Source organism: Puntigrus tetrazona, chromosome 21 (assembly GCF_018831695.1).
Source record: "Puntigrus tetrazona isolate hp1 chromosome 21, ASM1883169v1, whole genome shotgun sequence".
NCBI classification, from domain to species: Eukaryota; Metazoa; Chordata; class Actinopteri; order Cypriniformes; family Cyprinidae; genus Puntigrus; species Puntigrus tetrazona.
Genome location: NC_056719.1, coordinates 6,038,480 through 6,065,652, shown reverse-complemented (window position 1 = coordinate 6,065,652; position 27,173 = coordinate 6,038,480). Strand labels below are relative to the sequence as shown.

The window sequence follows — 27,173 nt, the reverse complement described above, 5'->3', positions numbered from 1 at the left end:
TCAAAGAACGCAGTGACAACAACTCCTTTTCAAAAAATCTCGATTTCTTTTCACTTTGTGCTATCCTTGTGACATTTGCTGAAAAGCTCTCGTTCCTTCATTTGTTTTTTATGAATTACCATGTCATTTAAATGCCCTCATTTGCATGAGACTGTTCTCAGCATCTACCCACAGATTTGAGGGGGGTTTCAAGTTCAAAAGCAAGGTCAGTCGTGCTCATTGTCACGAGGCACTTCAACCTTCACCACAGTATATCAGGGAGCCACTGGCTCCGTTTTTTCTTTTATGTCGGGCATATGCAGTCGCCATGGTTTCTCTCTTCTGAAATAAAGGTGGACTAAAAAACACGGAAATGTGACCATTTGCAAAAAAAACAGACAGCTTAAAAGCCTGCCACAAAGCGTAATTATCTGTATTATGTATAATTTCCCACAGCAGCAATGGCGAAGTCAGAAGCACTGCGACCACATACATGCATAAGTTTAAACCAGAACCTGGGTTTAGTCCTCAGACCCCAAACCAGATACAGCGAGATGAATGTGAAAGCTCTCTAATGTTCCCCTCTCTTTCCAGGGTGGATGTTTTGTATTTGGCCCCTTCTTAATGGACTTGTGATGCATTAGATGACGCAAATTAGAAAAAGGCTAATAATGCCATGACCCATTTTCACTCTTTTTTTTTTTAACCAACTTAACTCGCTTTGTACAATTCCTCATAAGCCGCACTCTGTCTTCTAAAGGATATGTGGTTTTACCTCATCCCGCCGAACAACGTGAGAACTGTGAATAATCTGCTTTAATAACAGATAAGACCGTTTGATTGCTATCGTGAACACTTCAAGGAAGACGAAATTCCAGCAGAAAAAGAAATGGAAGGTGTGCTAAGATTAGATTGAAAATAAATCAATGCAGCTTTATTAAGGACGATATTTTGCACTCAGACAATTTGTAACCCACTAAAGGAATATGCATTTTATAAAAGAACATAGTGAGACATAAAGTGAATTTGGAGAAAGAAAATTAATTTAGATGTATGCACGCTTTGGTGTCGTTGAAGGACGTTTGCTCGATGGCTTTTAATGCTGCGGCGACATCTGCTGGTTTATTCGTGAATCAGATTTTTGTGGATCAAAGGCCCATAATGATATTTCAATGTAAAAAGATTTTCTAATATGTAAATTACAAGAAAGTGCAATTTCAGATTGTTTTTCACAAAATTCAGTTTTAATTCGATGTGTTTCTTCCCAGTTATTTGTAATTGTGAAATTTAGGATTCATTCTTATGAGGTCCATCATACATATTAGTAACAAGTTTTAGGCTACTGGCAGAATGAATACGGTGGCTAAATATTTAACCCCAGTACGTTTAGAATAGATAATCATCTTCATCACCTTTGTAGCAAAAATGATTGTTTTCATTTTCTTTTTCTTTCAGCATTGCTTTTTTTATAACTTTGGGAACATCATTGGAACATTTGATTCTCTGTAAATTTTTATAACAATTAAAAAAATGTGAGATATATATATCCAACTGAAGAGTTTCAGAAGAGTTTCCATGATCAATGTATGACTGAATTGTTTGTGTTAATGTTTAGAGAACACAATTAAAGACCAGATAACTCTAAACTAGCATTTTGATTCATCTTATTGCATGCACATAGTTCATAACTTTGAGTGAATCATCTCTGAATGTTAGCCAAAGTCGTGAACGTTTTAAAAGGTTTTTTGTTTGTAATTTTCAGTAGCACAATCTCTGGTTTTCCTAATTTTAAGACACCTCTTGTAGAAAATGTATAGCTGTAATTCAGCTCCCCTGGACTCCTCCCCTTTGCCTCAGTGTTGAATAAATACATTTTTGGCACTGCAGTCGACGCAGCCTGAGAGCATGAGACTGTAAAACTATGGAGAAACTTGGCATAATTCTGTTTGTTGCATTGCTTGCACTTTTTGCAGGGAATGGTAGGAGATTTTTACTGCATGGATGTGTGTGTGTGTGTGTGTGTGTGTGTGTGTGTGTGTTTGTAGAAACGAGGGAACGTTTGAATTTAGGAAACAAAAGACTGAATTAACACATCACATTAATGTGTTTCTTATTTAATTTGTGAATGTGTTGCTTATTAGATTTATAGTTCTGCTTATAGTTCATCTGAATATGCCTCCGTATATATTGTATTTTTAGTCATAACTGTATTTGGTTTGAACCAATATAGCATTAAGGCTTGTGTGCAAATATGATAACATTTCTATTCAACATGCATGCATAACAGTATTCGGATCATTTTTTGCAATTATTTTGTCTCAGTGCATCACGCTGAAGTGCAGATTCAGAACTGGACGTGTGGTTATGGAGGACTCTGCCGTCGCTTCTGTTTCGATCAGGAATATATTGTCGGCCAACATGGTTGTCCACGCAGATACAGGTGTGTTGATGTAAAGCTTATGTTATATATGAATTTGTAATTATGTACATAATGTAATATGTAGCGTTACTCTGGGGTTTATAAATGCTTAAGTTTAAAAATGCTTTTGAAAGAAGTATCTTGTGCTCACCAAGGCTGCCTTTATTTGATCAAAAATACTACGAAAGCAACAGTATCGCAAAATACTAGTAAAATTGATATTTTTTTGTCTATTTGAAAATATTTAAAACTGCAATGAAAAGATGAATTTAGAAATTATTTTAATATGCGGATTTTTCACAGATTCAAGAACCCTTTCGTATTATGTCATGTTGAAAGTTGAAAAGTACAGCATTTACTTGAATCGGAAATCTTTTGTAACATTACAAATGTCTTTACTTTGATCAGTTTAATGCATCTTTGCTGAATAAAAAAAAACAACTTAACAACAATAGAAAAATCTTACTAAACACTGATTTTACAATATAATAAAATATATATCACTTTAAGATTTATTGGGCACAAATGTAAAAGTTGCTAACAAAGGTTTGTTGTTTATTTTCAGATGCTGTGCCGTACGCTTTTAGCAGAAAAATGTTGCAGTCTTAGCAGGTCTCAACTACTGATTGATTTGAAAAGTGCATCATCAGAAGGATCACGTCTTCATTTAGATTTCAAACGGATCTTTCTATATAAAATTATATAACCAATTCATATCAGTTAGCCTTTTGCCATTTAAAAATGATTTTGTAGAAGTGAAAATATTGTTACTGTAAAAATGGTTCGTGTTTGAAAATAAAAAGAGAAGTGTGTGAGAATCTCAAAATAAAAAGCCTCTGAAATAATGAGCTGTGGGACCTTGCAGTTACACACGGGGATGATATTTTAGCACACAACGTAAGTGAGGCAGATCACAAACTGAGTAAAGCTGATGGGAGAGCTAAAGCATGTCACCGCCGTAAATCCTGGATTACAATTAATACATGGCTCTTTTTCAAGAGAGGCATGCCACACATTTCCAACATTTAACTCTATTCAGTCTGTTTTTATGAAAGTCAAAGAATGGTCTGGTTTAAGTGGAGCCAGCTTTGCTCTGCATTGTACAGCCACTAGACAATAACACATCCGATGACGGCTCTGACCCAAATAGCTGTTTTGGAATGCTGCTTTTGTAAATCAAATATTTGCCAAACATTTTTAACTCATTCGCTATCCAGAGATTTTGCTCTCTCTCTCTCTCTCTCTCTCTCTCTCTCTCTCTCTCTCTCTCTCTCTCTCTCTCTCTCTCTCTCTCTCTTTTGTTTTGCTTACCTACATTATTAAACAATAAACCAGAATCGGTGGCCTTTCCCTATGTGCTCAAATTAACACGCTCGTATGCCATTATTGTATAACATAAATCTTTTGATGGAAAGTACGTACCAAAGTAACAAATTTGTACCAAAATTTCCAGTTTTTTATTTTTAAAATACCAGTTTATAGCTGAAAGTTATAATATCACATTTCAAGTCAGAAGCCTACTCTTATATTAATTCTTGACTTTTTTAAACATTATTGGAGGCTTATATTTATTATTTTACTTTACTTTTCTTTACTTTCCGGCAGATGGCGACAACGGAACTTCGTACGTTAGAAACACATCAGGAATACAGAAGAACATATGCCGGAAATATTAACCGTTTTTAAATATCTGTTCACCAATAAACTCATGCAGGAGCGAGGTTTTGTATTTATTTACTCGTTTATTAAATAAGTAAACAGTTGTTCAGGATGAACATATCCTCTGATGAAGCCGACGACTGGTTTATGGAGTCTCTAAACACGTGAGTTCAATAGCGGTTGTGTTTTAACACTCACTGAGTCGCCTACATAGACAGCATGACCTGAAACACCAGGGACCCAGTAAATCTGCGTCTTTTTTCCCCCCCAGATACAAAGATCTGCATGTATTTCAACTCGAGCATCCGACGAAAGTCATAGAGTGGACGGGTGACAAAAGTAAATCTGTGAATCTGTGAATCTCGAAACATTAAAGTAGAATTGAACTCTAAAGGCTGTTCTTCGTGCTGTTTTCCAGGTATTTGTGTTGCAGGATATAATGGTGCGAGAAGCGAGATCTTAGAGTTACTTCTGCCTCTTAAACTATATGCAGGAGAAAACCAGGTGAATGAAGAAACGTGTAGTCTGTGTGTTTTGAATGCTTGATTCATTTAACGGAGAGCTTGTTGGTCACAATTCTAGGGTCTTTGTGCAGAAAGAGACTTCAAAGTACAGCACGGTGGCTTTTCAGAGGAACCCGTGGAGAGTTTGATACATATCCCTGGAACAAGGTACAAGATCTTACATATCTCAGCTGAAGCGTAATCACCTATTTTTGATAATAGTAATGCTATTGTAATTGTCAATTTCATTCTGTTTACTGGCAGAATACTGCTGAGCTTGATCCGACGCAGTGCCAACAACAGCACGACATTGACAATATTCATTTTTTCTCCGTTTTAAAAGTTTATGAGTATATGATAATTTGATACACGGTTCTTTGTAGATGTGCGGTGACTGCTGGAGGTTCTAGTTCAGCGTTACAGATTTGGGATATCGGAGGCGATGATAGTGGTAGGATTAATGTCTGCGTAATTCAGTCCAAATAAATTTAACAATGGAAAAATGAAGCCAATAATTTACAGGCATTTGTCGAATCCTGTATATTTGTCATCATCCTGTATGTAGCATCCGATCTGTTTTTGTAACACAGATGTTATAAAAAAGACTGGAGTCTTAAACCTCAAGAGCCCATCAGCAGAGGGCATTAAAATAGCCGCAGGATCGAGAGCCGAGCCAGCAGTCCTTCACGGTTCTTGCATAAGCGAAGTTCAGCTGTCAGAGATAGCATCAGGACGGGTGCTGTACACAGTAGGTAATATCAATACGTAGCATTTTTAAAACGCTTTACTAGTACGACTCATTTCACCTTATTTATTTATTGTTTTACAGCGAAAGGTTCCTCAGAGCCAGTGAGTGGTTTGCAGTTTGCGAACGCTTACGTGTTTCTCGTATGTGCGAGCGACGGCACTTTGCTCGTGAGTGACACAAGAGATCCCTCGGCTTGTCATTATCCTCTGCGAGACAGTAAGAGCGGTTTGCACTGGTCCTTTGGGTTGAGGAGTGACAGCTCTCAGGCTGAACCTTCCCGTTGCGCCGTAGCCAGGCTTTCGTCCTCCGGTCACGTGCTGCTGTCTGATCTGAGAGATTTGCAGAGGCCGTTTTGTCAAACCCAACTGAATGTCCAACGGAGCACAGCAAAGAATGACTTGTTGAATGTTTCTTGGGCTCCTGTTCTCGACGGATGGCTGTCTGTGTCGGGTAAGTAGAGAGCGCTTCCGGTTTATATTGCTTAACGTTGTAGCGAAACTGAAGATCTGACATTTTTTGTTCTCATATTTGGAAGGGTTTGATGGAAAAGTGCGCATCTACAACACAACGGGTTGGGGTGCAGAAGGACAGAGCCCTCAGCCGGTTTTTACGCACAGAGGCCATGAAATGTCACATGAAGCGGAACACGGCGCTGCGCTTCCTGTGGTTACCGCCCATTCTTGGCATCGGTCACGACCAAGAACTCTTCTCTCAGCAGCTACGGATGGTTCTCTTCATGTATGGGACTGGTTGGATAAAGTCACAGACAGATGATTTTAATGATAGGTAATTCATAGTCAAAGCTACTGTGTAATGAAGGAAATCCTTTATTAATTTGTAACTGATTTGCATTATAATTTGCAAAGTACAGCGTTTGTGAACTCGCTGAGGAATATTAAACGATTGAAAAATAACATTGTCTTTGAATTTTGACAGTGAACAAATTATTACACAGCTCTCTGGAAAAGCTAAGAGAGCTGATTATTATCACCGATGCGGGATGGGGACAAATCTGTGGTATATTTCTGACGTACTCCAGGAAAACTGACTTCTGACAACAGTCCATTTACACACAACCTGTTCTTGTGTTTAAAAACTGCAAAACCAATGGAACCGTATGCAGGTCTTGAGATACACACGGTGTATTCTGTTTAAATAGATTCCAGTGTTATGTTGTTTCATTTTGTTCTCAATAGAAAATTAAGTAATATGTGTTTTATACAACAACATTTTTTGCTGTAGCTGTTGGCTAATTATGTTATCTTTGTGTTAATAAGGAATAAATTAAAACAAAGGAAACATAATTAGACATGGTTCAACTATACAGTGAATATTGTTACAAATTGTTATTATTTTTCAGTAACTCTCAACCACCTATATTGACTGTAGAAGCTTTAAATAATTTTGAGTCTTAATTTTTGCTTTTGACTGGACAACATATACTGTATATATATATATATATATATATATATATATATATATATATATATATATATATATATATATATATATATATATAGGCTAAAAATAATAAAAATTAAGATCTATTACATTTAAGTCTGTCTTCCATCAATAATTCTCCAATAAAGAAGTAATACTCACAGAATTGATTACTATAACTATAGTATAATAATAGTCACTACTATTATAGTCTAAGAATCCACTCATGCTGTGCTTTTCTTATTTATAGTGTTGTAGAGACACAGGAAAAAAGGACAGATTTGGTCATTCCAGCACATATTTTTTTTATTCAATCTTGCCTTGGCAGATCACAAAATTGCTGTAAAATTACAAACTAAATGGCTTTAGCTTTAGTAATTAAATTCATACAAAAAAAAAGCTCTCGGTGAGATCAAAGGCATGTTTTCATGCATGAGCAATGGCGTGTGAAAACCTTGCTTGAAGAAAAAATAAAATCATATTAAAATGGCATATGCTTCTGTGACAAAATATTAACAATAAAAGAGAAAATTAAAATCACTAAATATTACATATTTACATAATTACGACATCGGTTCACAAAAACCTCTATACATTTTGAAATCTGCAGCATACTATAATACTAAAATTAGCTACTACGTAATTTTTTACTTTGTGCTCACAGTATTGTTTTGGGAAATTCAAATCAAAAAAGATACTGTAAAAAGATGTAATGTTAAAAGATATGTTTTATATGTATAATTTTGTATATCGTATAAAAATGAGGAAACACCATGTTGATGTTACACATTTGAAAGTTTCCTGCCAAAACAAAAAAAATCCCCAAAAGATACAGATACATTTACTGTTAATCAGGAATGAAAAAAATTAATATACAAAATAAATGTGTAGTTAGACTGATAATGCTGATTAAATTGCTGATAATGGCATATGTATTTATTATGAAATCAACACCTTCACAGCTTTTTCTCAGGGAGTTGAAACAGCGCAAAGGCTATTTCTTCATTCTCATGTTTAATCCCACACTCCATGAGACAAGCGAAGCGTCCGGGCTCGTACTCCACCAGATCAGAGTACGCACTGGGACCGCGATGCAATATCAACAAAGGCTGATCTGACCACCCCGAGGAATCCAGTGGAGTTTTATTCAAGTAGAGGCCGAGATCTACTCTACTTTTTGGATCGGAGGGATGGGAATAGAGCAACCACGTCGCTGGAGGATCGCTCTGTTCTAAAAAACTCAACACGCTTCCTTGGCATCCGCTGTCGGTCTCTATCAGCTTGTTTGGGGATAAAACCTTGCCGAAATCCGCTCCAGAATTGTAACTGAGGGCCTCCGTTCTGTAGCCAAGCCGGGTTCGAGCGTTGCAGTACAGAGTGCTCTTACCTTCCTCGTCGATGATCTCGGCCATCTGACACTCGCACGACTCAACATCCATTTGCTTTCCAGCCTTCCACGTGATTCCTTGATCGTCGCTGTAGAATGCTAAAGCAAAAGGTGTAAAACAGCTGAACATCAAGCAGCAGCACGATATGCAATCAGGGTTGCCTGTGTAACAATAAGCATATGCTGGGATAATCAGTCTTCCGCTCTTCATCTGAACGCCGTGTCCCGGGCCGACAGCAAAGGGCGCCCATTCTTTTATCCGCTCACCGATCACATCTTCCGTCAAGTCTGTAGTTTGGCTCCAGGTATTCCCAGCATCCTTACTAGTCACGTAACAAAGTCGTCCCTGGCACGTGTTTGTGCGTATTTGTTCATATTCAGAGACTTTAGTGGGAACACACAGAAAGAACAGAAAGAGCGTCTTGGATTCCCTCTCGTAGACGGGACATGGATTCATGCTGCGGTGGTCTGGTAGACTAGCTGAAGAGAGCAGCTGATGACCAATCACCCACTGAAATAAAAAAAAAAAACATCATTACTGTATTCATGCCAGGCTACAAAAGTTAAGAAAACTCAGGAATAATGGCCTGTTTCATTGGGTTTTTTTTTTTGCTGTACCTCAACTTCTTGAGCCTCATTCAACATCCCTCTTCTCATCACAAACGCTTCTGCATTGGTGTCGCTTAATGTTTTTCTCTTTTCAGCAAAGGCAAGGAAGGTTTTTTCATCATTAACATAGACGAGAGCCGGGATTCTGTATGATACCTGCGTTTTACAACAGCAATTGCCGGGTTGAGGCTCTTCCTGTTTGAATATTGTTGTTTTGTTTATTTCTTTCATGCAACCTTGTTTGCTTCTTGAAGGCGTCGTGTTACCCATTTTTCCCCCTGGAGATAGATTAAACAGCTTCAGTTACAGACACATCCTGGTATGCGATGTAATTATTTATTTTCATTTTGCTTTGTTATTATGGAGTGTGAAGAAAACATAATAAAAATAAATAAAAATGTAGCCTCTTAATCATAGTTGGGTTACCCCATTTTATTTTTTTTTACTCTATTTTTTCAAATAATTTTTTTCTGCATACCTCTGTCAGGAATAATAACGAAATCTATCAAACGATTAATCACATTCAAAATAAAAGTACGTTTTTGCTTACATAATATGTATGTTTATATACACAAACATGCATGCAAATATTTAAGAATTTTTTAAAATATTAAATATATTTATATTAATGCATGTAAATATTTAAAGAATATACAGAATGTGTGTGTATTCATGTATACAAAAATATACACAGCACACACACAAATTTATTACATAAACAAAACCTTTTATTTTGGGTCAAATTGATAATTTGACAGCACTAATTGTACAATAGTAATAGTATTTCTACGTTAAAGTTGAAATTTCTACACTGTACAACTTATACCGTCTCCTGGTGAGAATAGGCCTGTAATAAAGGACCGTACAACCCCCTTCCAATTTTACTGACCAACAAAAACATCAAAATGGCAGACTTACAATCCAGCAGCCCAAGAATCATATAATAATTATTAAGTTGCAATCGGTAGCCAATGTAAGGAGATAAAGAGAGGTGTAACATGGGTTCTCTTGGGCTCATTGAATACCAGCCTTGCTGCTGCATTCTGAATCATTTGTAGAGGTTTTATTGTGTTCGATGGAAGTCCGGCCAGAAGAGCATTGCAGTAGTCCAGTCTAGAAATGACAAGGGCCTGGACAAGTAGCTGCGCAGCTTGCTCTGTTAGAAAGGGCCTGATCTTTCTGATGTTGTGTAGTGCAAACCTGCAGGATCGAGCAGTCTTTGCAATGTGATCTTTGAAGGTTAGTTGGTCATCGAGGATTACACCAAGATTTCTGACTGAGGTTGATGGGGTAATTGACGAAGAACCTAGCTGGATGGTGAAGTCATGCTGTGTAGTTGGAGTGGCAGGGAATACAAGCAGCTCAGTCTTTGTCAGGTTGAGCTGTAGATGGTACTCTTGCATCCATGTCGAGATGTCCGCCAGGCAACCCGAGATCCGAGTAGCTACCGTTGGATCGTCTGGATGAAAAGAGAGGTAGAGCTATGTGTCATCGGCGTAGCAGTGGTAGGAGAAGCCGTGAGCCTGTATGATGGGGCCTAGTGATGTAGTGTAAATGGAGAAGAGGAGGGGACCAAGAACCGATCCCTGAGGAACCCCAGTGACCAGTTGATGTGCTATGGATACATCTCCTCCCCAGGCCACCCTAAAAAACCTACCAGTAAGATAGGATTCGAACCAACGAACCTGGCAAAATCGTCAGGTGATATTGAGGTGGTGGGAGGTGGTGGAGGGGGATAGAGCAGGGAGTTAAATGATCTGAAGAGCTTACGTGTGTCTGAAGTGTTGTTGATCTTGTTTTGGAAATATGATGATTTGGCAGTGCAGATTTCGGCAGAGAAGGAAGAAAGCAAAGACTGATACCTGCTCAGGTCTGTCAGATCTTTAGATTTGCGCCACTTTCTCTCCGCTGCCCTGAGTTTGACCCGATGCTCACGGAGAACATCAGACAACCAGGGGCTAGAGGTGGCAGTCCGTGCTGGCCTGGAGGAGAGAGGGCAGATGTCGTCTAGACAGGAGGTTAGAGCACTGAACAAGGTATCTGTAGCTGCATTCACATCCAAAGAAGAGAAATGGGTAGGTGAGGGAAGGGAGGAGGACACAGCAGAGGAGAGATGGGAGGTAGAAAGGGAACGAAGGTTACGTCGGAAAGTAACCGGTATAGGGGTTGGTTGCACAGAGATGGGAAAATGCAGTTGAAATGTAAGAAGGAAATGGTCAGAGATGTGAAGCGGTTGTACTGAAATGGTGTCTGCAGTACAACTGCATGTGTAAATTAAATCAAGCTGGTTGCCTGATTTGTGGGTGCTTGTCGTGATGAGGCGTTTGAGGTCAAATGAAGCTAGAAGGGAATGGAAGTGCGTAGCGTAAGGTTTGTCAAGATGAATGTTGAAGTCCCCGAAGAGTAGGAGTGGAGTGCCTTCGTCTGTAAAAGATGACAATAATCCATCCAGCTCCTCTAGGAAGGTGTCTAGAATATGTCCATGGGGGCGGTAGATTACCACTATGTGGAATTTTGTCGGAGTAGTAACTGTGATAGCATGAAATTCAAAAGAGATGTAATTACATACAAGTGGGTTGGTTGAATATTTCCAATTGTTTGGGATGAGCAGACCAGTGCCACCACCCCGGCCAACCTGACGAGGTGTGTGTGAGAAAGAGTGATTGTTGGCTAGAGCTGCTGGGGTTGCTGAGTCTTCTGGACGAATCCAGGTCTCCGTCAATCCCAGAATGTTGAGTGAAGAATATAAAGAAAAAGCAGAAATGAAGTCAGCTTTGTTGACCGCTGACTGGCAGTTCCACAGACCAACAGAGAAAGATAGGGGTGTAGTAGAGGATGTAGGGACAGAGCGTAGGTTAGTAGGAATGCATTGCCGTCTGCGTGTGTTGTTAGGGCGAGGTCGAGAGACAACCGGAATGAGTTGGAGACACATGATAGAGGTAGAAAAGAGGAAGTGAAGATGTGTAAGAGAATGATAGTGCGTTGCTCAGTTAAAGTCGCGCAGGAAAAGTCGTATGTCTTTACCCTCGTAGTCTTCACACGAGGAGTCTGAACGCGAGCACTGGACGCTTCCGCTGACGCTTTCGCGCCAGCGCACACTCAACAAATAAATACAAAGTGTATGCAGTGGAAACAGCGAAAAGCTAGTTCTAATTTGCCCAGGCAGTAGCCAATCAGGAGGTCGATCAGGAAAAACGAAACTAACGCCTTCACCCTTAAGTGCTCTTAATAGCCCGGAGGCAAACAATTTACAACCACTTAAAGTACAGCACAACTAAACTACACACTACAAATAAGTAGGGAAACGCAAATATTCTCTCCAAACAGCAAGAAATAATTTGAACAACACACAGCAATAGGTATAATAGACTTACGCGCTGGTGTCCGTCTCTTCTAGCCTGAAATCGCTTCTCTCGCTTTGACAGAGAGCGCGCAGTTTAAATAGTTACAGTCGCGAAAAGCTAGTTCTAATTTGCCCAGGCAGTAGCCAATCAGGAGGTCGATCAGGAAAAACGAAACTAACGCCTTCACCCTTAAGTGCTCTTAATAGCCCGGAGGCAAACAATTTACAACCACTTAAAGTACAGCACAACTAAACTACACACTACAAATAAGTAGGGAAACGCAAATATTCTCTCCAAACAGCAAGAAATAATTTGAACAACACACAGCAATAGGTATAATAGACTTACGCGCTGGTGTCCGTCTCTTCTAGCCTGAAATCGCTTCTCTCGCTTTGACAGAGAGCGCGCAGTTTAAATAGTTACAGTCGCGAAAAGCTAGTTCTAATTTGCCCAGGCAGTAGCCAATCAGGAGGTCGATCAGGAAAAACGAAACTAACGCCTTCACCCTTAAGTGCTCTTAATAGCCCGGAGGCAAACAATTTACAACCACTTAAAGTACAGCACAACTAAACTACACACTACAAATAAGTAGGAAACGCAAATATTCTCTCCAAACAGCAAGAAATAATTTGAACAACACACAGCAATAGGTATAATAGACTTACGCGCTGGTGTCCGTCTCTTCTAGCCTGAAATCGCTTCTCTCGCTTTGACAGAGAGCGCGCAGTTTAAATAGTTACAGTCGCGAAAAGCTAGTTCTAATTTGCCCAGGCAGTAGCCAATCAGGAGGTCGATCAGGAAAAACGAAACTAACGCCTTCACCCTTAAGTGCTCTTAATAGCCCGGAGGCAAACAATTTACAACCACTTAAAGTACAGCACTAAACTACACACTAAACTAGGGAAACACTCCAAACAAAGAAATAATTTGAGTAGGTATAATAGAAACGCAAATATTCTCTCTAGCCTGAACAGCAAGAAATAATTTGAACAACACACAGCAAATAGGTATAATAGACTTCGACAGCGAAACTAACGTGTCCGTCTCTTCTAGCCTGAAATCGCTTCTCTAAACTACACTTTGACAAAGGGAAACGCAAATATTCGCGCAAGAAATAGTTTGAACAAAATAGTTACAGTCAGTCGAAAAGCTAGTTCTAATTTGCCCAGGCAGTAGCCAATCAGGAGGTCGATCAGGAAAAACGAAACTAACGCCTTCACCCTTAAGTGCTCTTAATAGCCCGGAGGCAAACAATTTACAACCACTTAAAGTACAGCACAACTAAACTACACACTACAAATAAGTAGGGAAACGCAAATATTCTCTCCAAACAGCAAGAAATAATTTGAACAACACACAGCAATAGGTATAATAGACTTACGCGCTGGTGTCCGTCTCTTCTAGCCTGAAATCGCTTCTACTAAGTTAAAGAACAGTATGATAAGCAAAAGTCAGCAAAAGTTGGCGGTCATGTGTTATTTTTTTTATAGACTTCCTGCAGGTGACAAACATTGTTTACTTCATATCTAAGAGAGCATAAAATATTTTTCCTTGTTTGAAATTAAACATTAAACATTGTTTGAAATTAAACATTAAATACAAAAGATTGTTAAATGGCAAAATTGTTTGCATATTTGTGGTGAAAAACATGTGCACTTTTCCAAGAGCTATATTTGTTTTAAAATACATATGATATTCAATTTAATGTTAAACAAAATCTATTTCCACAACACTTTAAAGAGTTATACTGGAATGTAATAGGGAAAAACTACTTATACTTTAAATATACAGAATATTTTATTAAACATGTCCCCAATATTTAGTTTGATTATTATTCATTTTACATATTTTAATCTACATTTTGATACATATAATCTTATACACATTGTATGTGGTGTTACTGTCTCCACTAACATAAGCATCAATATTTTATTAAAATGTATTAGAGGTCTAAATGAACCCTTGAGCTTCCATTTTACTCAATATAGAACATTATGCAAATTATACAATGCAACTCATTTTGCCACTCATATTGACTGAAATGTGAAATTGATATTTTGTATTAGTATTCTCCTCTTTGATACAATCTTGAAGGGCTGGATAAAAAATATATATGCTTTTTGGTTTATTCTGTTTATATATAACTTATTACATATTATATAGATATTTGTTACCTTCCAGTTTGCTTGCTTTATCTGGAAAAGATTTTCCAAGTTCCAAGCAGATCTGAACTGTAAGTAGATATTATGTTTCCAAGACTGGGTGGAGAAAGCAATGACACATGCTATTACTAATATTTATCACAAAGCACAAAAGGAGTTGAGGACTGTACAGTGATCTTGCAATTGTGACATTTGTAGTATCTAGAATAATTAAGAGAATAATTACTAAATGATTTATGAGCCACACCGGGATAGCTTTATCTCTTATGTCAAAAATGAATTATGGTCTCCATCCCTAATGTTGCACAGCCCTTTGTGAATGTTTAAAATCTTATCTTTACAGAGCGCTTAATACTAAAAACAAGTGAAAATTATTGCCTATAGTTTTTTTTTCTAAAACGATTTCAATAAGTTAATGTAACATTAGAGAAACTTGTCTGCCAGTGAGGAAAACAGCCGTTATGTATTTTTGCAAATATAAAGAAACAACAATATAAATTTTATAATTTTGCATAAAGAATATTTTTGGCTACACAGTATTATAACGTTCAAAATGTTAGGGCAGTGGCGGTTTTATGGTGAGCAGTGTAGGTCATTTTCAAACCTGTGTAAAACAACCCATGCAAATCTATCTATTTTCATATGCTTTTCAAGACTGCCTTTATTCGATCAATAATGCAGCAAAAACAGGAACATTGTGAAATACCATCACAATTTTAAAAAAGTCTTCTCTATTTTAATCGTAGTGCGTCACTTTTCAAAGCAGCCCTTGCTCCAGTCTTCAATGCGTCATCATGCTTGAGAAATCATTCCCTCCTCAAAAAAACATTTCGCAATTGTGCTGCTTTTTAAAAAAAAAATATTTTTTTTTTAATGGAAACGGTGTTACTTCTGGTAGGATTATTTAATGAACAGACCCTTGATTTCCTGATCAGTGCTTGCTGAATTAAAAAAAAATCTTTTGACTTGTAGCGTATGATCCTAGTATTCTCGTCTCGTTCGCCACCCTAAATGACATCACCGAGTTTAAAAAGGACGAAGCCTATCCCTTCAACCTCCTTTATCCCTCCGCATTCCATGAGACAGGCAAAGTATTCTCCATCTCCACAGTGAGCCAGATCCGAATATCCACTCGGACCATCGTAGATGATCAGTTTACGGTCCTCCCATCCTGAGGCATCCCACGGGGATTTATTCAAGCAGACAGCAAGGTGCGTTCTCTTGCTTGGGTGGGTTGGATGGCAATAGAGTGTGTGTGTATTCATGTATACAAAAATATACACAGCACACACACAAATTTATTACATAAACAAAACCTTTTATTTTGGGTCAAATTGATAATTTGACAGCACTAATTGTACAATAGTAATAGTATTTCTACGTTAAAGTTGAAATTTCTACACTGTACAACTTATACCGTCTCCTGGTGAGAATAGGCCTGTAATAAAGGACCATACAACCCCCTTCCAATTTTACTGACCAACAAAAACATCAAAATGGCAGACTTACAATCCAGCAGCCCAAGAATCATATAATAATTATTAAGTTGCACTTCTGCAGTCACATTCTCCTTGCTGATCAAAACCATGCCACAATATTGCTAAAATACAAAGAGTCAATGCACACCTGCATATGTAGGACAAAGTACAAGAATCACTTGGTCTCATATCCAAAATAAGTAATCAATATAATCAAACAAAAGTTACATAGAAAAAGTTTTGAATGTAAAACCTGGAAAAACATAGCCAACCTCCTTTATAAAGTTGTTATAAACAATGTTTTATTCTATTTTTAAGCTGACACTACTCACCAGAACACTCAATATATTATTTTACATTTAGATTTTTGTTGTCCATGTAAGCAATTCTCCCCATATGAATAAATACTCACAGCAATGATTTATTTTTTGCAGAAGAAGCAAATGATTCTTACAGCGGGCTTGTCACCACCTCTCGAGCATCTTATCAGGTCTGAGCATCTCTTCTTTATAATAACCCCTATCAACACAGGAGGGTTCTGAAACCACGTTAAACATTTACTAAGTTAAAGAACAGTATGATAAGCAAAAGTCAGCAAAAGTTGGCGGTCATGTGTTATTTTTTTTATAGACTTCCTGCAGGTGACAAACATTGTTTACTTCATATCTAAGAGAGCATAAAATATTTTTCCTTGTTTGAAATTAAACATTAAACATTGTTTGAAATTAAACATTAAATACAAAAGATTGTTAAATGGCAAAATTGTTTGCATATTTGTGGTGAAAAACATGTGCACTTTTCCAAGAGCTATATTTGTTTTAAAATACATATGATATTCAATTTAATGTTAAACAAAATCTATTTCCACAACACTTTAAAGAGTTATACTGGAATGTAATAGGAAAAACTACTTATACTTTAAATATACAGAATATTTTATTAAACATGTCCCCAATATTTAGTTTGATTATTATTCATTTTACATATTTTAATCTACATTTTGATACATATAATCTTATACACATTGTATGTGGTGTTACTGTCTCCACTAACATAAGCATCAATATTTTATTAAAATGTATTAGAGGTCTAAATGAACCCTTGAGCTTCCATTTTACTCAATATAGAACATTATGCAAATTATACAATGCAACTCATTTTGCCACTCATATTGACTGAAATGTGAAATTGATATTTTGTATTAGTATTCTCCTCTTTGATACAATCTTGAAGGGCTGGATAAAAAATATATATGCTTTTTTGGTTTATTCTGTTTATATATAACTTATTACATATTATATAGATATTTGTTACCTTCCAGTTTGCTTGCTTTATCTGGAAAAGATTTTCCAAGTTCCAAGCAGATCTGAACTGTAAGTAGATATTATGTTTCCAAGACTGGGTGGAGAAAGCAATGACACATGCTATTACTAATATTTATCACAAAGCACAAAAGGAGTTGAGGACTGTACAGTGATCTTGCAATTGTGACATTTGTAGTATCTAGAATAATTAAGAGAATAATTACTAAATGATTTATGAGCCACACCGGGATAGCTTTATCTCTTATGTCAAAAATGAATTATGGTCTCCATCCCTAATGTTGCACAGCCCTTTGTGAATGTTTAAAATCTTATCTTTACAGAGCGCTTAATACTAAAAACAAGTGAAAATTATTGCCTATAGTTTTTTTTTTTCTAAAACGATTTCAATAAGTTAATGTAACATTAGAGAAACTTGTCTGCCAGTGAGGAAAACAGCCGTTATGTATTTTTGCAAATATAAAGAAACAACAATATAAATTTTATAATTTTGCATAAAGAATATTTTTGGCTACACAGTATTATAACGTTCAAAATGTTAGGGCAGTGGCGAAGCTATGGTGAGCAGTGTAGGTCATTTTTCAAACCTGTGTAAAACAACCCATGCAAATCTATCTATTTTCATATGCTTTTCAAGACTGCCTTTATTCGATCAATAATGCAGCAAAAACAGGAACATTGTGAAATACCATCACAATTTTAAAAAGTCTTCTCTATTTTAATCGTAAAGGTCACTTTTCAAAGCAGCCCTTGCTCCAGTCTTCAATGCCTCATCATGCTTGAGAAATCATTCTCTGCTCAAAAAAAACATTTCGCAATTGTGCTGCTTTTTAAGAAAATTTTTTTTTTTTTTTTTAATGGAAACGGTGTTACTTCTGGTAGGATTATTTAATGAACAGAACCTTGATTTCCTGATCAGTGCTTGCTGAATTAAAAAAAAATCTTTTGACTTGTAGCGTATGATCCTAGTATTCTCGTCTCGTTCGCCACCCTAAATGACATCACCGAGTTTAAAAAGGACGAAGCCTATCCCTTCAACCTCCTTTATCCCTCCGCATTCCATGAGACAGGCAAAGTATTCTCCATCTCCACAGTGAGCCAGATCCGAATATCCACTCGGACCATCGTAGATGATCAGTTTACGGTCCTCCCATCCTGAGGCATCCCACGGGGATTTATTCAAGCAGACAGCAAGGTGCGTTCTCTTGCTTGGGTGGGTTGGATGGCAATAGAGTAGCCATGTTCTTCCAGTCGCTCGATCAGGTGCAAAACTCAATACGCTTCCTTGGCAGCCATGTCCGGTCTCTGTCAGCTTACGTGCAGACGAAAGCTTTTCGAAAGCATCTCCGTTATTCTCGCTTAGAGCCTCGACCCTGTGGCCTGATACACTTCGGGCATTGCAGTAAAGTTTGCCGTTGCCTTTGTCGTCAATGATTTCAGCCATCTGACACTCGTTAGACTCGCCGTCCACGCGCTTTCCTAAATGCCAAGTACTTCCTTTATCGTCACTGTAGAAAGTAAATGCACGTGACGTGGGTTCACAGTTGAGTGAGTGACAAGGATACACGTATGCTGGGATAATCAGTCTACCGCCCTTCATCTGAACGCCGTGTCCTGGACCGACAGCAAAGGTGGCCCAGTCCTTCTCCTGCTCACCGATCACATCTTCTGTCAGGTCTGTAATGTCGCTCCAGGTTTTGCCGGCGTCCTCACTGGTTAAGTAACAAAGTCGCGCCTGATTCTTATTGTTTTGTATTTGTTTGTGTTCAGAGACCCCAACAGGAACAGTGATGAAAAACAGAAAAAGGGTCTTGGATTCCTTCTCATAGACTGGACACGGATTCATGCTGCGGCGGTTTGGTTGACAGGCAGAACTGAGCAACTCGTGACTACTATCCCACTGAAAAAAAGGAGAGAGGGGGAAAAAAAAAGGCTTAAAATTAAAACTGAACATTTGCCAAATGTGCTTACCCTTCAGTCTAAATCAGTTCTAAACAAATATGTCTGTGGACTTTTAGAATTACTTATAGTACTATATTTTAATAGCTGTTTGGACTCTTAGGCCTCATTTACGCTTAGTGCATTTTCGTTTTAAAGCGCATAACTTTTGTTATGGTTACACTTACACCTATCGCTTACACCATTCCGGTATTTTCCACCCTTGAAAACTAAGACTTTTGAAAACGCTGCAGACCCGGTGTAGTTTGAAAATGCTGGGTCGCATTTCAGTGTAACGCAATAGCAAAACTGAATCTTTGAAAACGATTCTCGACGACCATGCAATCAACAACATCATGCTCATTGTTGTATCCATAGATCTGTTTTGGCAGACATCTTAATAGGGAATGCACCTATGCATATCTATGGTTCTACATGCATGAATGGTCATGTGACATGCGTTTTGGGTTGTGTAGTTTAAAATGGAGATTTAAACTACACAACCCAAAACGCACGTCACATGACCATTCGTGCATGTAGAACCATTTCAGAAAGGCAGCTGAAACACCAGTGTCAACAGAGACCGCTTTTAGTGTAAAGGGGCTTCAATCTGATGGCACCCATATGCTGCTGCACAGGATCCACTTATGAGCAAATGCTAAATGATTCCAAATCTGTTCTGATGATGAAAGTTTGGTTGAACTTTTGCCTGAGCCATGGGAATAAATGTATCACTTTTTTATTTTTGAGAGAACTATTTTCCGAGAACTGCTTAACAATGTACAATAGTGACTACATGTTTATGTAGCACAAGACTTACCTCAACCTCACCATCCTTCCATATTCCTTTTCTCATCACAAGGACATCTGCATCCGTGTCATTTGCAGTTCTCCGCTTTTCGCAAAAGCAAGAAATGCACGGTTGTCACTGATATAGATGAGAGCTGGAATTCTGTATGTCACCTGCATGTTTTCAGATGTCTGAGGCTCCTGTTTGAATAATGTAGTTACAGGAAAGGGTCTTGATTTGCTTCCTGGATGCGTTTTGTCCATTGTTGATTTTTAATCCTGCAAATATAAGAAGCAGATTCATATTATCAGCCAAAACAGTCACGAGGCAAGAGCAATATAAGACGAGCCAAGTGGTGACGTTTTATATAGAGGTTCCAGTTCATTATAAAGGAAGGATTATTTTTGCTTCTCATGTCTACATTCTCTCCGTGTCCACTAAAGGGATCCCGAATAGTCCAATGTGTGCGTTTGAAGGAGTTTGAGAGCGTGAACGCCCTTCACTTTCATCAAATTACAAGCATAGCTCAAATGAAAACAGCAACACGAAGCACAAACGCAACAGATAAGCCGCACAAGTAACGGTTCGCTGGCTGCCGCTTTGATAACTTAAGCAAAATGTGAGCTGTTCGTGTTGCTTCAGAGACCGGAAGTCCGACTCACGTTAATACTTACAAAAATGTTCTTTCTGCTCCAAAAGCGAGTGGGTTGCAGGCTTCTTTAAGACCGAGCTCCGCCACAAACTGAACTCCACGCACGCGGACTCTTGTTTTGCTGTGACCTGCCAGATGTAACACCTGTTTTTAGTTACAGCTTATGGCTCATTCCGCGAAACAGCTACCTTTCTCTTTTTTTAATGAACGTCTGTAATGTCATTAACATGCTATTCCTACATATATCCAGTTTTTAAATAATTTGTTTCGTTTTGCTAAGTCATTGTTACAGAGCTGGCTTTGTAAGATCGCCCCCTACTGACAAACAAAATCTAGGATAAAGTGGTAAACATTGCTTTTAAGAGTTCAAATCCAGTAATTGTGCCGAGTTATGCACAGGAAGGTAAACTATTTAAAATAATAAAAAAATATATCCACTGCGAGCGTATCGATATTTGTAATATAGCTGTCTTTATCAGAGCAAATGCTTCACTAATTCTGTCCACTATGATGGCATGAAAAGTTATTATTTGGCTGTTTATTCAATCAACGCAACACAGTTTTGATTAAAAGGATGGCCAAACAAAACTTCATACCATAACATTTAATGACACCAATGCATAACAGTGCAATATTGATAGTGTCCTCTTGAACTACTTTAAATGAAAATATCAAACTCTTAACTAAACTAGACTGTTCCAGTTATCCTGTGGTAATTACAGATGCAACACAGCTACAGTATTTACAATAAAATGACAAAAATAATGTCAAACACTACACTAAAGGTGTACACAGCAAAGCATACCTTACGTATCAAGCCAGTGCCAGCAGTCATGATTTCATTGTAACATTTACTGCTTTCAAGACATGCTGGGACTTCACCTCAGATACATTCATCTGATTTTTTTTCAGTGTTCAGTAAAAAGAAGTTGTTCACTCAAAAACTAAATCTTAATTTCCTCACCCTCAAGATGTAGATGAGCTTGTTTCTTTACTGCAGTAGTGTCAGATAAATTTAACATTATATTCATTTTTCATACGTGTTTTCACCAATGGATCCTCTGCAGTAAATGGGAGTCCAAACAGCTCATTATATATATATATATATATATATATATATATATATATATATATATATATTTAATAGTTCATTATTTAGAACTGTTCTTGTAAAAGGTGCAAGTAAATTTCTCAGTAAAGAGGACTGATTCAATATTTTAAAGTTAAATACATCTTAATGAAGTATTTGTTTATTACAAACACAGCTTTTCATGTCACAAGATAATGGACTGGAGTGGAATGGATTACTTTATTTATCGTGACATCTGATTAATCAGCTGTCTGTCATTCTGATGGCACCCATTCACCGAAGGATCCACTGGTGAACAAACTGATATCAAAGCTACATTTCTCCAAAATTTGGTCAAATGAAAAACAAACTCATAATTTATATCTTGGAAGGTCTGAAGATGAACAATATTTCATTTTGTGGTGAACCAATCCTGTAAAACGTGCCAGGGAAAGTACTTTCACCATTTCAGGTGCACAAGAAGTCACTGAGTTTAAATTCCACGAAGGCTATTTCCTCAAGCTCACTTTTCTCTCCACACTCCATGAGGCAGGCAAATCGCTCCTCACACCGAGTCAAATCTGAATATCCGCTGGGACCCTTATAGATGATCCACGGTTGGCCCCAACCAGACGTTTTCAAGGGCGATTTATTCAAGTAAACTCCAAGGTCCTTCCTTTTCTTATTATCAGTTGGATGGGAATAGAGTAACCATGTTTTTGTGTCTGACCGAGTCAAGCAGTCATTTGCGCTCTTCTCCTCTTCCTCCGATGGCTCGGGCGCAGGGAAGCTCAACACGCTACCCTGGCAGCCATGATAGGGCTCCACGAGTTTCTGAGCAACATAAGGATTGTCAAAAGCTGCCCCGCTGCTCTCACTTAAGGCCTCCACTCTGTGGCCACAAGTACTACGAGCGTTGCAGTACAAATGGCTCCCATCAGCGTGGTCTATGATCTCAGCCATCTCACATTCGCAGGATTTCATTGTGATTTTTCCTCCCATCTGCCAGGTGACACCACAGTCATCACTATGGAACGATAAAGCATGAGGCCTGACTATGAGTGGAAAACGAAAAGGAAAACACCTACAGTGTATGTAATAAACATATGCTGGAATGATCAGTCTTCCACTTTTCATCTGAATACCATGTCCTGGTCCAACTGCAAAAGTAGCCCAGTCGCAGATCTCATCTCCAATAACGCTATTCGTTAAATCGGTTATTTTGCTCCAGTTTTGGCCATAATCTGCACTAGTGACGTAACACAACCGTGCTTGGTTTTTACCCGTAACAATCTGGTGATACTCTGTGGTATTGCCTAATATGCAGACAAAGAAAAGATATATGGTTTTGGATTTCCTCTCGTAGACTGGACAAGGATTCATGGTGCGATGATCCGGCAAACAAGCAGAATAGAGCGTCTGAACAGGAGACCACTGAAAAAAACAACAGCGACAATTAATTCAATTGTGTACAAATGTTGAATTTTAAAATTATACTCTAATGTTAAAATGTTTGCGGTTAGTAAGATGTTTTTGAAGTGTCTATGCTAACCAAGGTTGAATTTATCTGATCAAAAATACATACATAGAATATTATTATCATTTAAAATAACTGCTTTTTTTGTTTTGCAATTCATTTCTGTGATGGCAAAGCTGAATTTTCAGCAGACATTACTCTAGTCTTAAGTGTGACAAGACCCATAGATATTATTATACTGTTCTGAATTGATGCGCAAGAAACATTAATTATTATTATGAATGTTGAACGAAAGTTGTGCTGCTTAATGTTTTTGTGGAAAATACTAATAAAATGTTCTAAGTGATTAATAAAAGTTCAAAAGTACAAGAATTATGTAAAATAAAGTCTTTTCTGTCACTTTAAAACAATTGCATACATCCTTGCTGAATAGAAGTATTAATAGTAATAAATAATATATGAAAAAAAAAAAAGTACTTGAAGTGATCCATTTTGCAGTGTTCCTCTCCTCATGACCAGCACTTTTGCATCACTGTCACATGGAGTGCTGCTCTTCAGCAAATGCAAGAAAGTCTGACCATCACTGATGTAGATTAAAGCAGGAATCCTGTATGTTTTCCCATCTTTCTGTTGGAATAATGCTGTTCGTGCAGGCAGAGCGTGCAGGGGACCAGGTGGCTTTTGACGCCATGCTGTCAATAATAAAAAAAGAGTTCATTTTCAAAAAACAGATAACTCGAAAATCATGTTTTAATAATTGTCGAAATATTATTTGTAGTGTTTTATTGTGCTTTTTTTTTTTGTAATTTTAAGCTAAAAATAACCTGACTGGAGTTTGATTGAGATCCATTGGAATAAACAATGAAAAAAACATGATTTTTGAAGATCGTTGAAAACAGAAATCAGTTTTTTTTTGTGTGTGTGTGCAAATGCAGTGGACTTTTCGAGCACAGTACTTCTTTGAAAATGCTAGTCCTGTTGTTATTTAATAAAAAATAAAAGTATACAATACATGTTAAATATGAATCATATAAACCATTAAAAAATGTTACGTCCTGGTCCTACACGGTACAGACATAAATAATCAATTGATTCGACGCCAATAATAATTAGAGGTATTAAGGCAAAAACCGACCATACATACAACCACTTCGCGTTCCGTATAACTTCAAATATTTCGTTCAAATGTTTCATACAGTGCTGTGTACTGCAGCTCTCCGTCTCCAGCTTCCTCCACTGCGGAGTGCAGACTGCTGAGAAAAACGAAAGCGGAACCAATTCAGTGCATTGTGGGAAATGTAGTTCAATCTAACAAGGACGCTGTAGATGCATTTCATTCATTTGTATTAATTACACTGTACCTTTTTAAAATTGATTTAGACTTTTTACAACTGTATTAACTGAGTCAAAATGTTAAAAAAATATCAGTAAACGTAGTATAAGTGCTACATATCGCGTAACTACGGTTGCTAGGATACTACATAAGACAGACGCGTCTTAAAATATTCGAGACAAAACGCAAAGGCTCAGTGGTCCCAAGTAAATGTAAGTTACTTTTCTAGAGTTACTAAAGTACTTAAGTACTATATCTTTGGGTATGTATTGTTTTGTGCTGTTACTGCTCACAATTTAATGTTGTCTAGGAGGTATCGGCTTCCTGAAAGAAATGACAGGACTGGGGATTTACAAACTGGACAAAGGACAAAGTTACCCATCAAACTGTTTCCCAATAAGATCATTTTTTCATCCAAGAAATGAAAGGTGCTTTTATTTCTGTGAAGATAAAGTCACACGATCCTTCAGATATCCTTCTACTGATTTGGTGCTCAAGTAGCATTTATTGTTAATGTCAATGTTGAAAATAGTTGTGCTGTAGTAACAAAAAATACTGACTATTGTGGAAAACAAGCTGTAAATTGTAACATTTAAAGTGAATAAACCTGTAATTATAAGAAATCCACTGTAATATCATTTATGGTTTTAAGGGGCTGGACACTGGCTTGTAGCAAACAGAAATATTTTGGATGAAAGAACATCAAAAGGAAAAACATTTCAGAATCACCTTTGAAGTGCAGAAACACGAGAAAAGAGACGACCGGAGAGTGCTCGCAACACTTTAGATGCTCAGCGTTTGGTAAGAATACCTTTTCAATTAGTATATTAATTTAAATTAGCATATTCATTCATTCATTCGTTTAAATTGTGACATTGATGTTCAGTTTCTCTTTTAATACTCTCTGTGGAACATACACACAAACACTTCCATGATACTTCAGCTTGCTTTGCATTGTGTGGATAAGCCCTCCGACCTCTGTTCTGTTAACATCAGTGGCCAGCGCTTTGCAAGCGGTAAGCCTCATACCAAATATCTTGTATTAAACCTTATGTTTAAAGATAGTTTTACACATACACACACACCCAGGAGAACACAGGACTCTCCATAGGCATCATAATGGTTATTAAACTGAATAACCTATAGTTTCTATTGCCCCCCCAAGACTGCACGTGTTGTAAGTCTTATCTGACACACCCCATTTGAGGTCCTGGAGTTTCTTCTAATGAGCTTGTGAATTCAGTGTGTGTTTGACCTAGGGAAACACACAAAATGTGCGGTGCTGGGAGGGCCCAGGACCAGGGTTGAGAACACTGCCCTACACCAACCCTACACCGGACTTTCACCCCTTACAAAAAACTTTCTGCTATTTCAGATTTTTAATACACTCCATTCTGTGTGATTTATAAGAATTTTAAAAGGCTAAATTTTGTAGCTTCACATGGGGTAATATAATGAAAAGTAATTTTCTCCTTGTAATACCTATGTCACACACACACACACACACACACACACACACACACACACACACACACATATAACTACTTAATTTAATGTTTGTTGTAAAATATAATATAAATGTTGGCATTTACTCAAAAATTTTTCATTTGGCATTGCGTTAATCCTGAGATTTTCATTTCTTTGATAATAAATCACATAAATGCTTGATTTTCACGAATTTGATAATATGGCATATTTAAATGCTTCTGATACATTTTATACACAGGTACACACACATATTTTGTTTTAATATATATATATATATATATATAATATATATATATATATATAGTGCAAACATGTTTGCATCCAAAATATAATCTTATATAATTTGTTTCTAGAACCGTTTGCCAGATTTCCTGCACTGAGGGTTGGAGCTGTCACTGAACAGTGTTCATGATTTGGAAATTCATGCTGAAGACTTCCAGAAACTGGAGGTGAAACTTGGAATTCTGGGCTGTGATCATATTTCAAGCTTGAAGATTTTAAGCAGATGTGACTTAGAATATTGTGATAAACAAAAGAAGCTTGACATTATTAATTTGTTTCAGGTGTTGGATTTATCCTTCAATAACTTAACAGGAGAAAGTATATTAAATCTAGGCCTGCTACCGCATCTGAAGGTGCTCCACCTGACTGGAAACCAGCTGGAGATGCTTCCACTCAATATAGCTGGACCTTGTACCAGCCCCGGAGAAAAGTAAAGGCTTACTACTGCAGTTCAGTCAAAACAGACAAAACGTTGAATCCATTCACTGTAGTTTTCAGTGTCTGTATCTTATGATACAATCTTTTCTTTTTTAATAGCACAGAGCAAAGTGTCTCACTATTTCAAACTCTGGAGGTACTGATGCTTGACGACAATAAATTATCTTCTCCGGAAGTGTTTATGAGCCTTGCTAACCTAAAGAGGTAAGCCAGTTTTTAGTTTTTTTTTTAAAATAGAGGAATAGTTATCTTTTGCATTTTGTGGAATGTATATATGAATTCTCAGTCATATTACATAAAAGTCACGTTAACAAAATGAATTATTTTACTAGTCCTGCAATATGTGACCTGCAGGTGCTTAAATGGAATCTTTATCATAAAAAGTATGTTTGTATGCATGTAAGTTTTAGTTTTCTGCACAAAATGTGTATTCATTACAATCAGTTATTTGTAACATTAGATAGTTTATCAAGTTTCAGTTGTTTTATTCTTCTGGCATAGACTGCCTCTTTGGAGGCACAAAATCACAAAACATATTCACCCAGATTTTTAAACAAAAGGTAATAATATTAGCTGATAGTGTTGTAAAAAGAATGTATTAATTGATTAAATGGCCTGGATTGTTTATAGAAGTTTTGAAATGTTAAATTATTAAC

General features: G+C 37.3%; 5 protein-coding genes and 1 long non-coding RNA gene across 7 annotated transcripts; 3 read left to right on the top strand and 3 right to left on the bottom strand.

Annotated features, from left to right (window-relative positions):
• The first annotated feature begins 1,875 nt into the window (after positions 1-1,875).
• On the top strand, positions 1,876-3,602 carry defbl2 (defensin, beta-like 2). Its single transcript, XM_043221945.1, has 3 exons — positions 1,876-1,958; positions 2,302-2,419; positions 2,964-3,602. The coding sequence occupies exons 1-3, from the start codon at positions 1,901-1,903 to the stop codon at positions 2,983-2,985; spliced, it is 198 nt and encodes a 65-aa protein (XP_043077880.1). The 5' UTR covers positions 1,876-1,900; the 3' UTR covers positions 2,986-3,602.
• Positions 3,603-4,041: 439 nt separating this feature from the next.
• wdr73 (WD repeat domain 73) lies at positions 4,042-6,222 on the top strand. The gene is made up of 8 exons (XM_043220918.1): positions 4,042-4,221; positions 4,329-4,396; positions 4,476-4,561; positions 4,640-4,728; positions 4,944-5,011; positions 5,151-5,312; positions 5,390-5,758; positions 5,844-6,222. Exons 1-8 carry the CDS (start codon positions 4,169-4,171, stop codon positions 6,080-6,082), a joined length of 1,134 nt encoding a protein of 377 aa, XP_043076853.1. The 5' UTR covers positions 4,042-4,168; the 3' UTR covers positions 6,083-6,222.
• Positions 6,223-7,028: 806 nt separating this feature from the next.
• Positions 7,029-14,805, bottom strand: LOC122326404 (sialidase-3-like). 2 transcript variants are annotated; one of them, XM_043221258.1, is made up of 3 exons: positions 13,470-14,805; positions 8,754-9,022; positions 7,029-8,646 (listed from the first exon to the last, which is right to left on the bottom strand). In XM_043221258.1, exons 2-3 carry the CDS (start codon positions 9,012-9,014, stop codon positions 7,705-7,707), a joined length of 1,203 nt encoding a protein of 400 aa, XP_043077193.1. In that variant the 5' UTR covers positions 9,015-9,022; positions 13,470-14,805; the 3' UTR covers positions 7,029-7,704. The 2 variants fall into 2 exon arrangements, with proteins under 2 accessions (XP_043077193.1, XP_043077192.1); XM_043221257.1 differs by lacking the exon at positions 13,470-14,805 and adding an exon at positions 9,663-9,803.
• A 3,072-nt stretch (positions 14,806-17,877) lies between these two features.
• On the bottom strand, positions 17,878-21,517 carry LOC122326403 (sialidase-3-like). The gene is given in 4 exon segments (XM_043221256.1): positions 17,878-18,950; positions 19,809-19,891; positions 19,894-20,056; positions 20,453-21,517. Coding segments are annotated over 3 exon segments (1,140 nt in total). The 5' UTR covers positions 20,042-20,056; positions 20,453-21,517; the 3' UTR covers positions 17,878-18,041.
• A 320-nt stretch (positions 21,518-21,837) lies between these two features.
• Positions 21,838-24,308, bottom strand: LOC122326982 (sialidase-3-like). The gene is made up of 4 exons (XM_043222207.1): positions 24,290-24,308; positions 24,173-24,226; positions 23,454-23,668; positions 21,838-22,933 (listed from the first exon to the last, which is right to left on the bottom strand). Exons 1-4 carry the CDS (start codon positions 24,306-24,308, stop codon positions 21,968-21,970), a joined length of 1,254 nt encoding a protein of 417 aa, XP_043078142.1. The 3' UTR covers positions 21,838-21,967.
• Positions 24,309-26,180: 1,872 nt separating this feature from the next.
• On the top strand, positions 26,181-26,721 carry LOC122326176. The gene is made up of 3 exons (XR_006247437.1): positions 26,181-26,246; positions 26,361-26,509; positions 26,617-26,721. It is a non-coding gene; the product is annotated as an uncharacterized LOC122326176 (long non-coding RNA).
• The last annotated feature ends 452 nt before the right edge of the window (positions 26,722-27,173 follow it).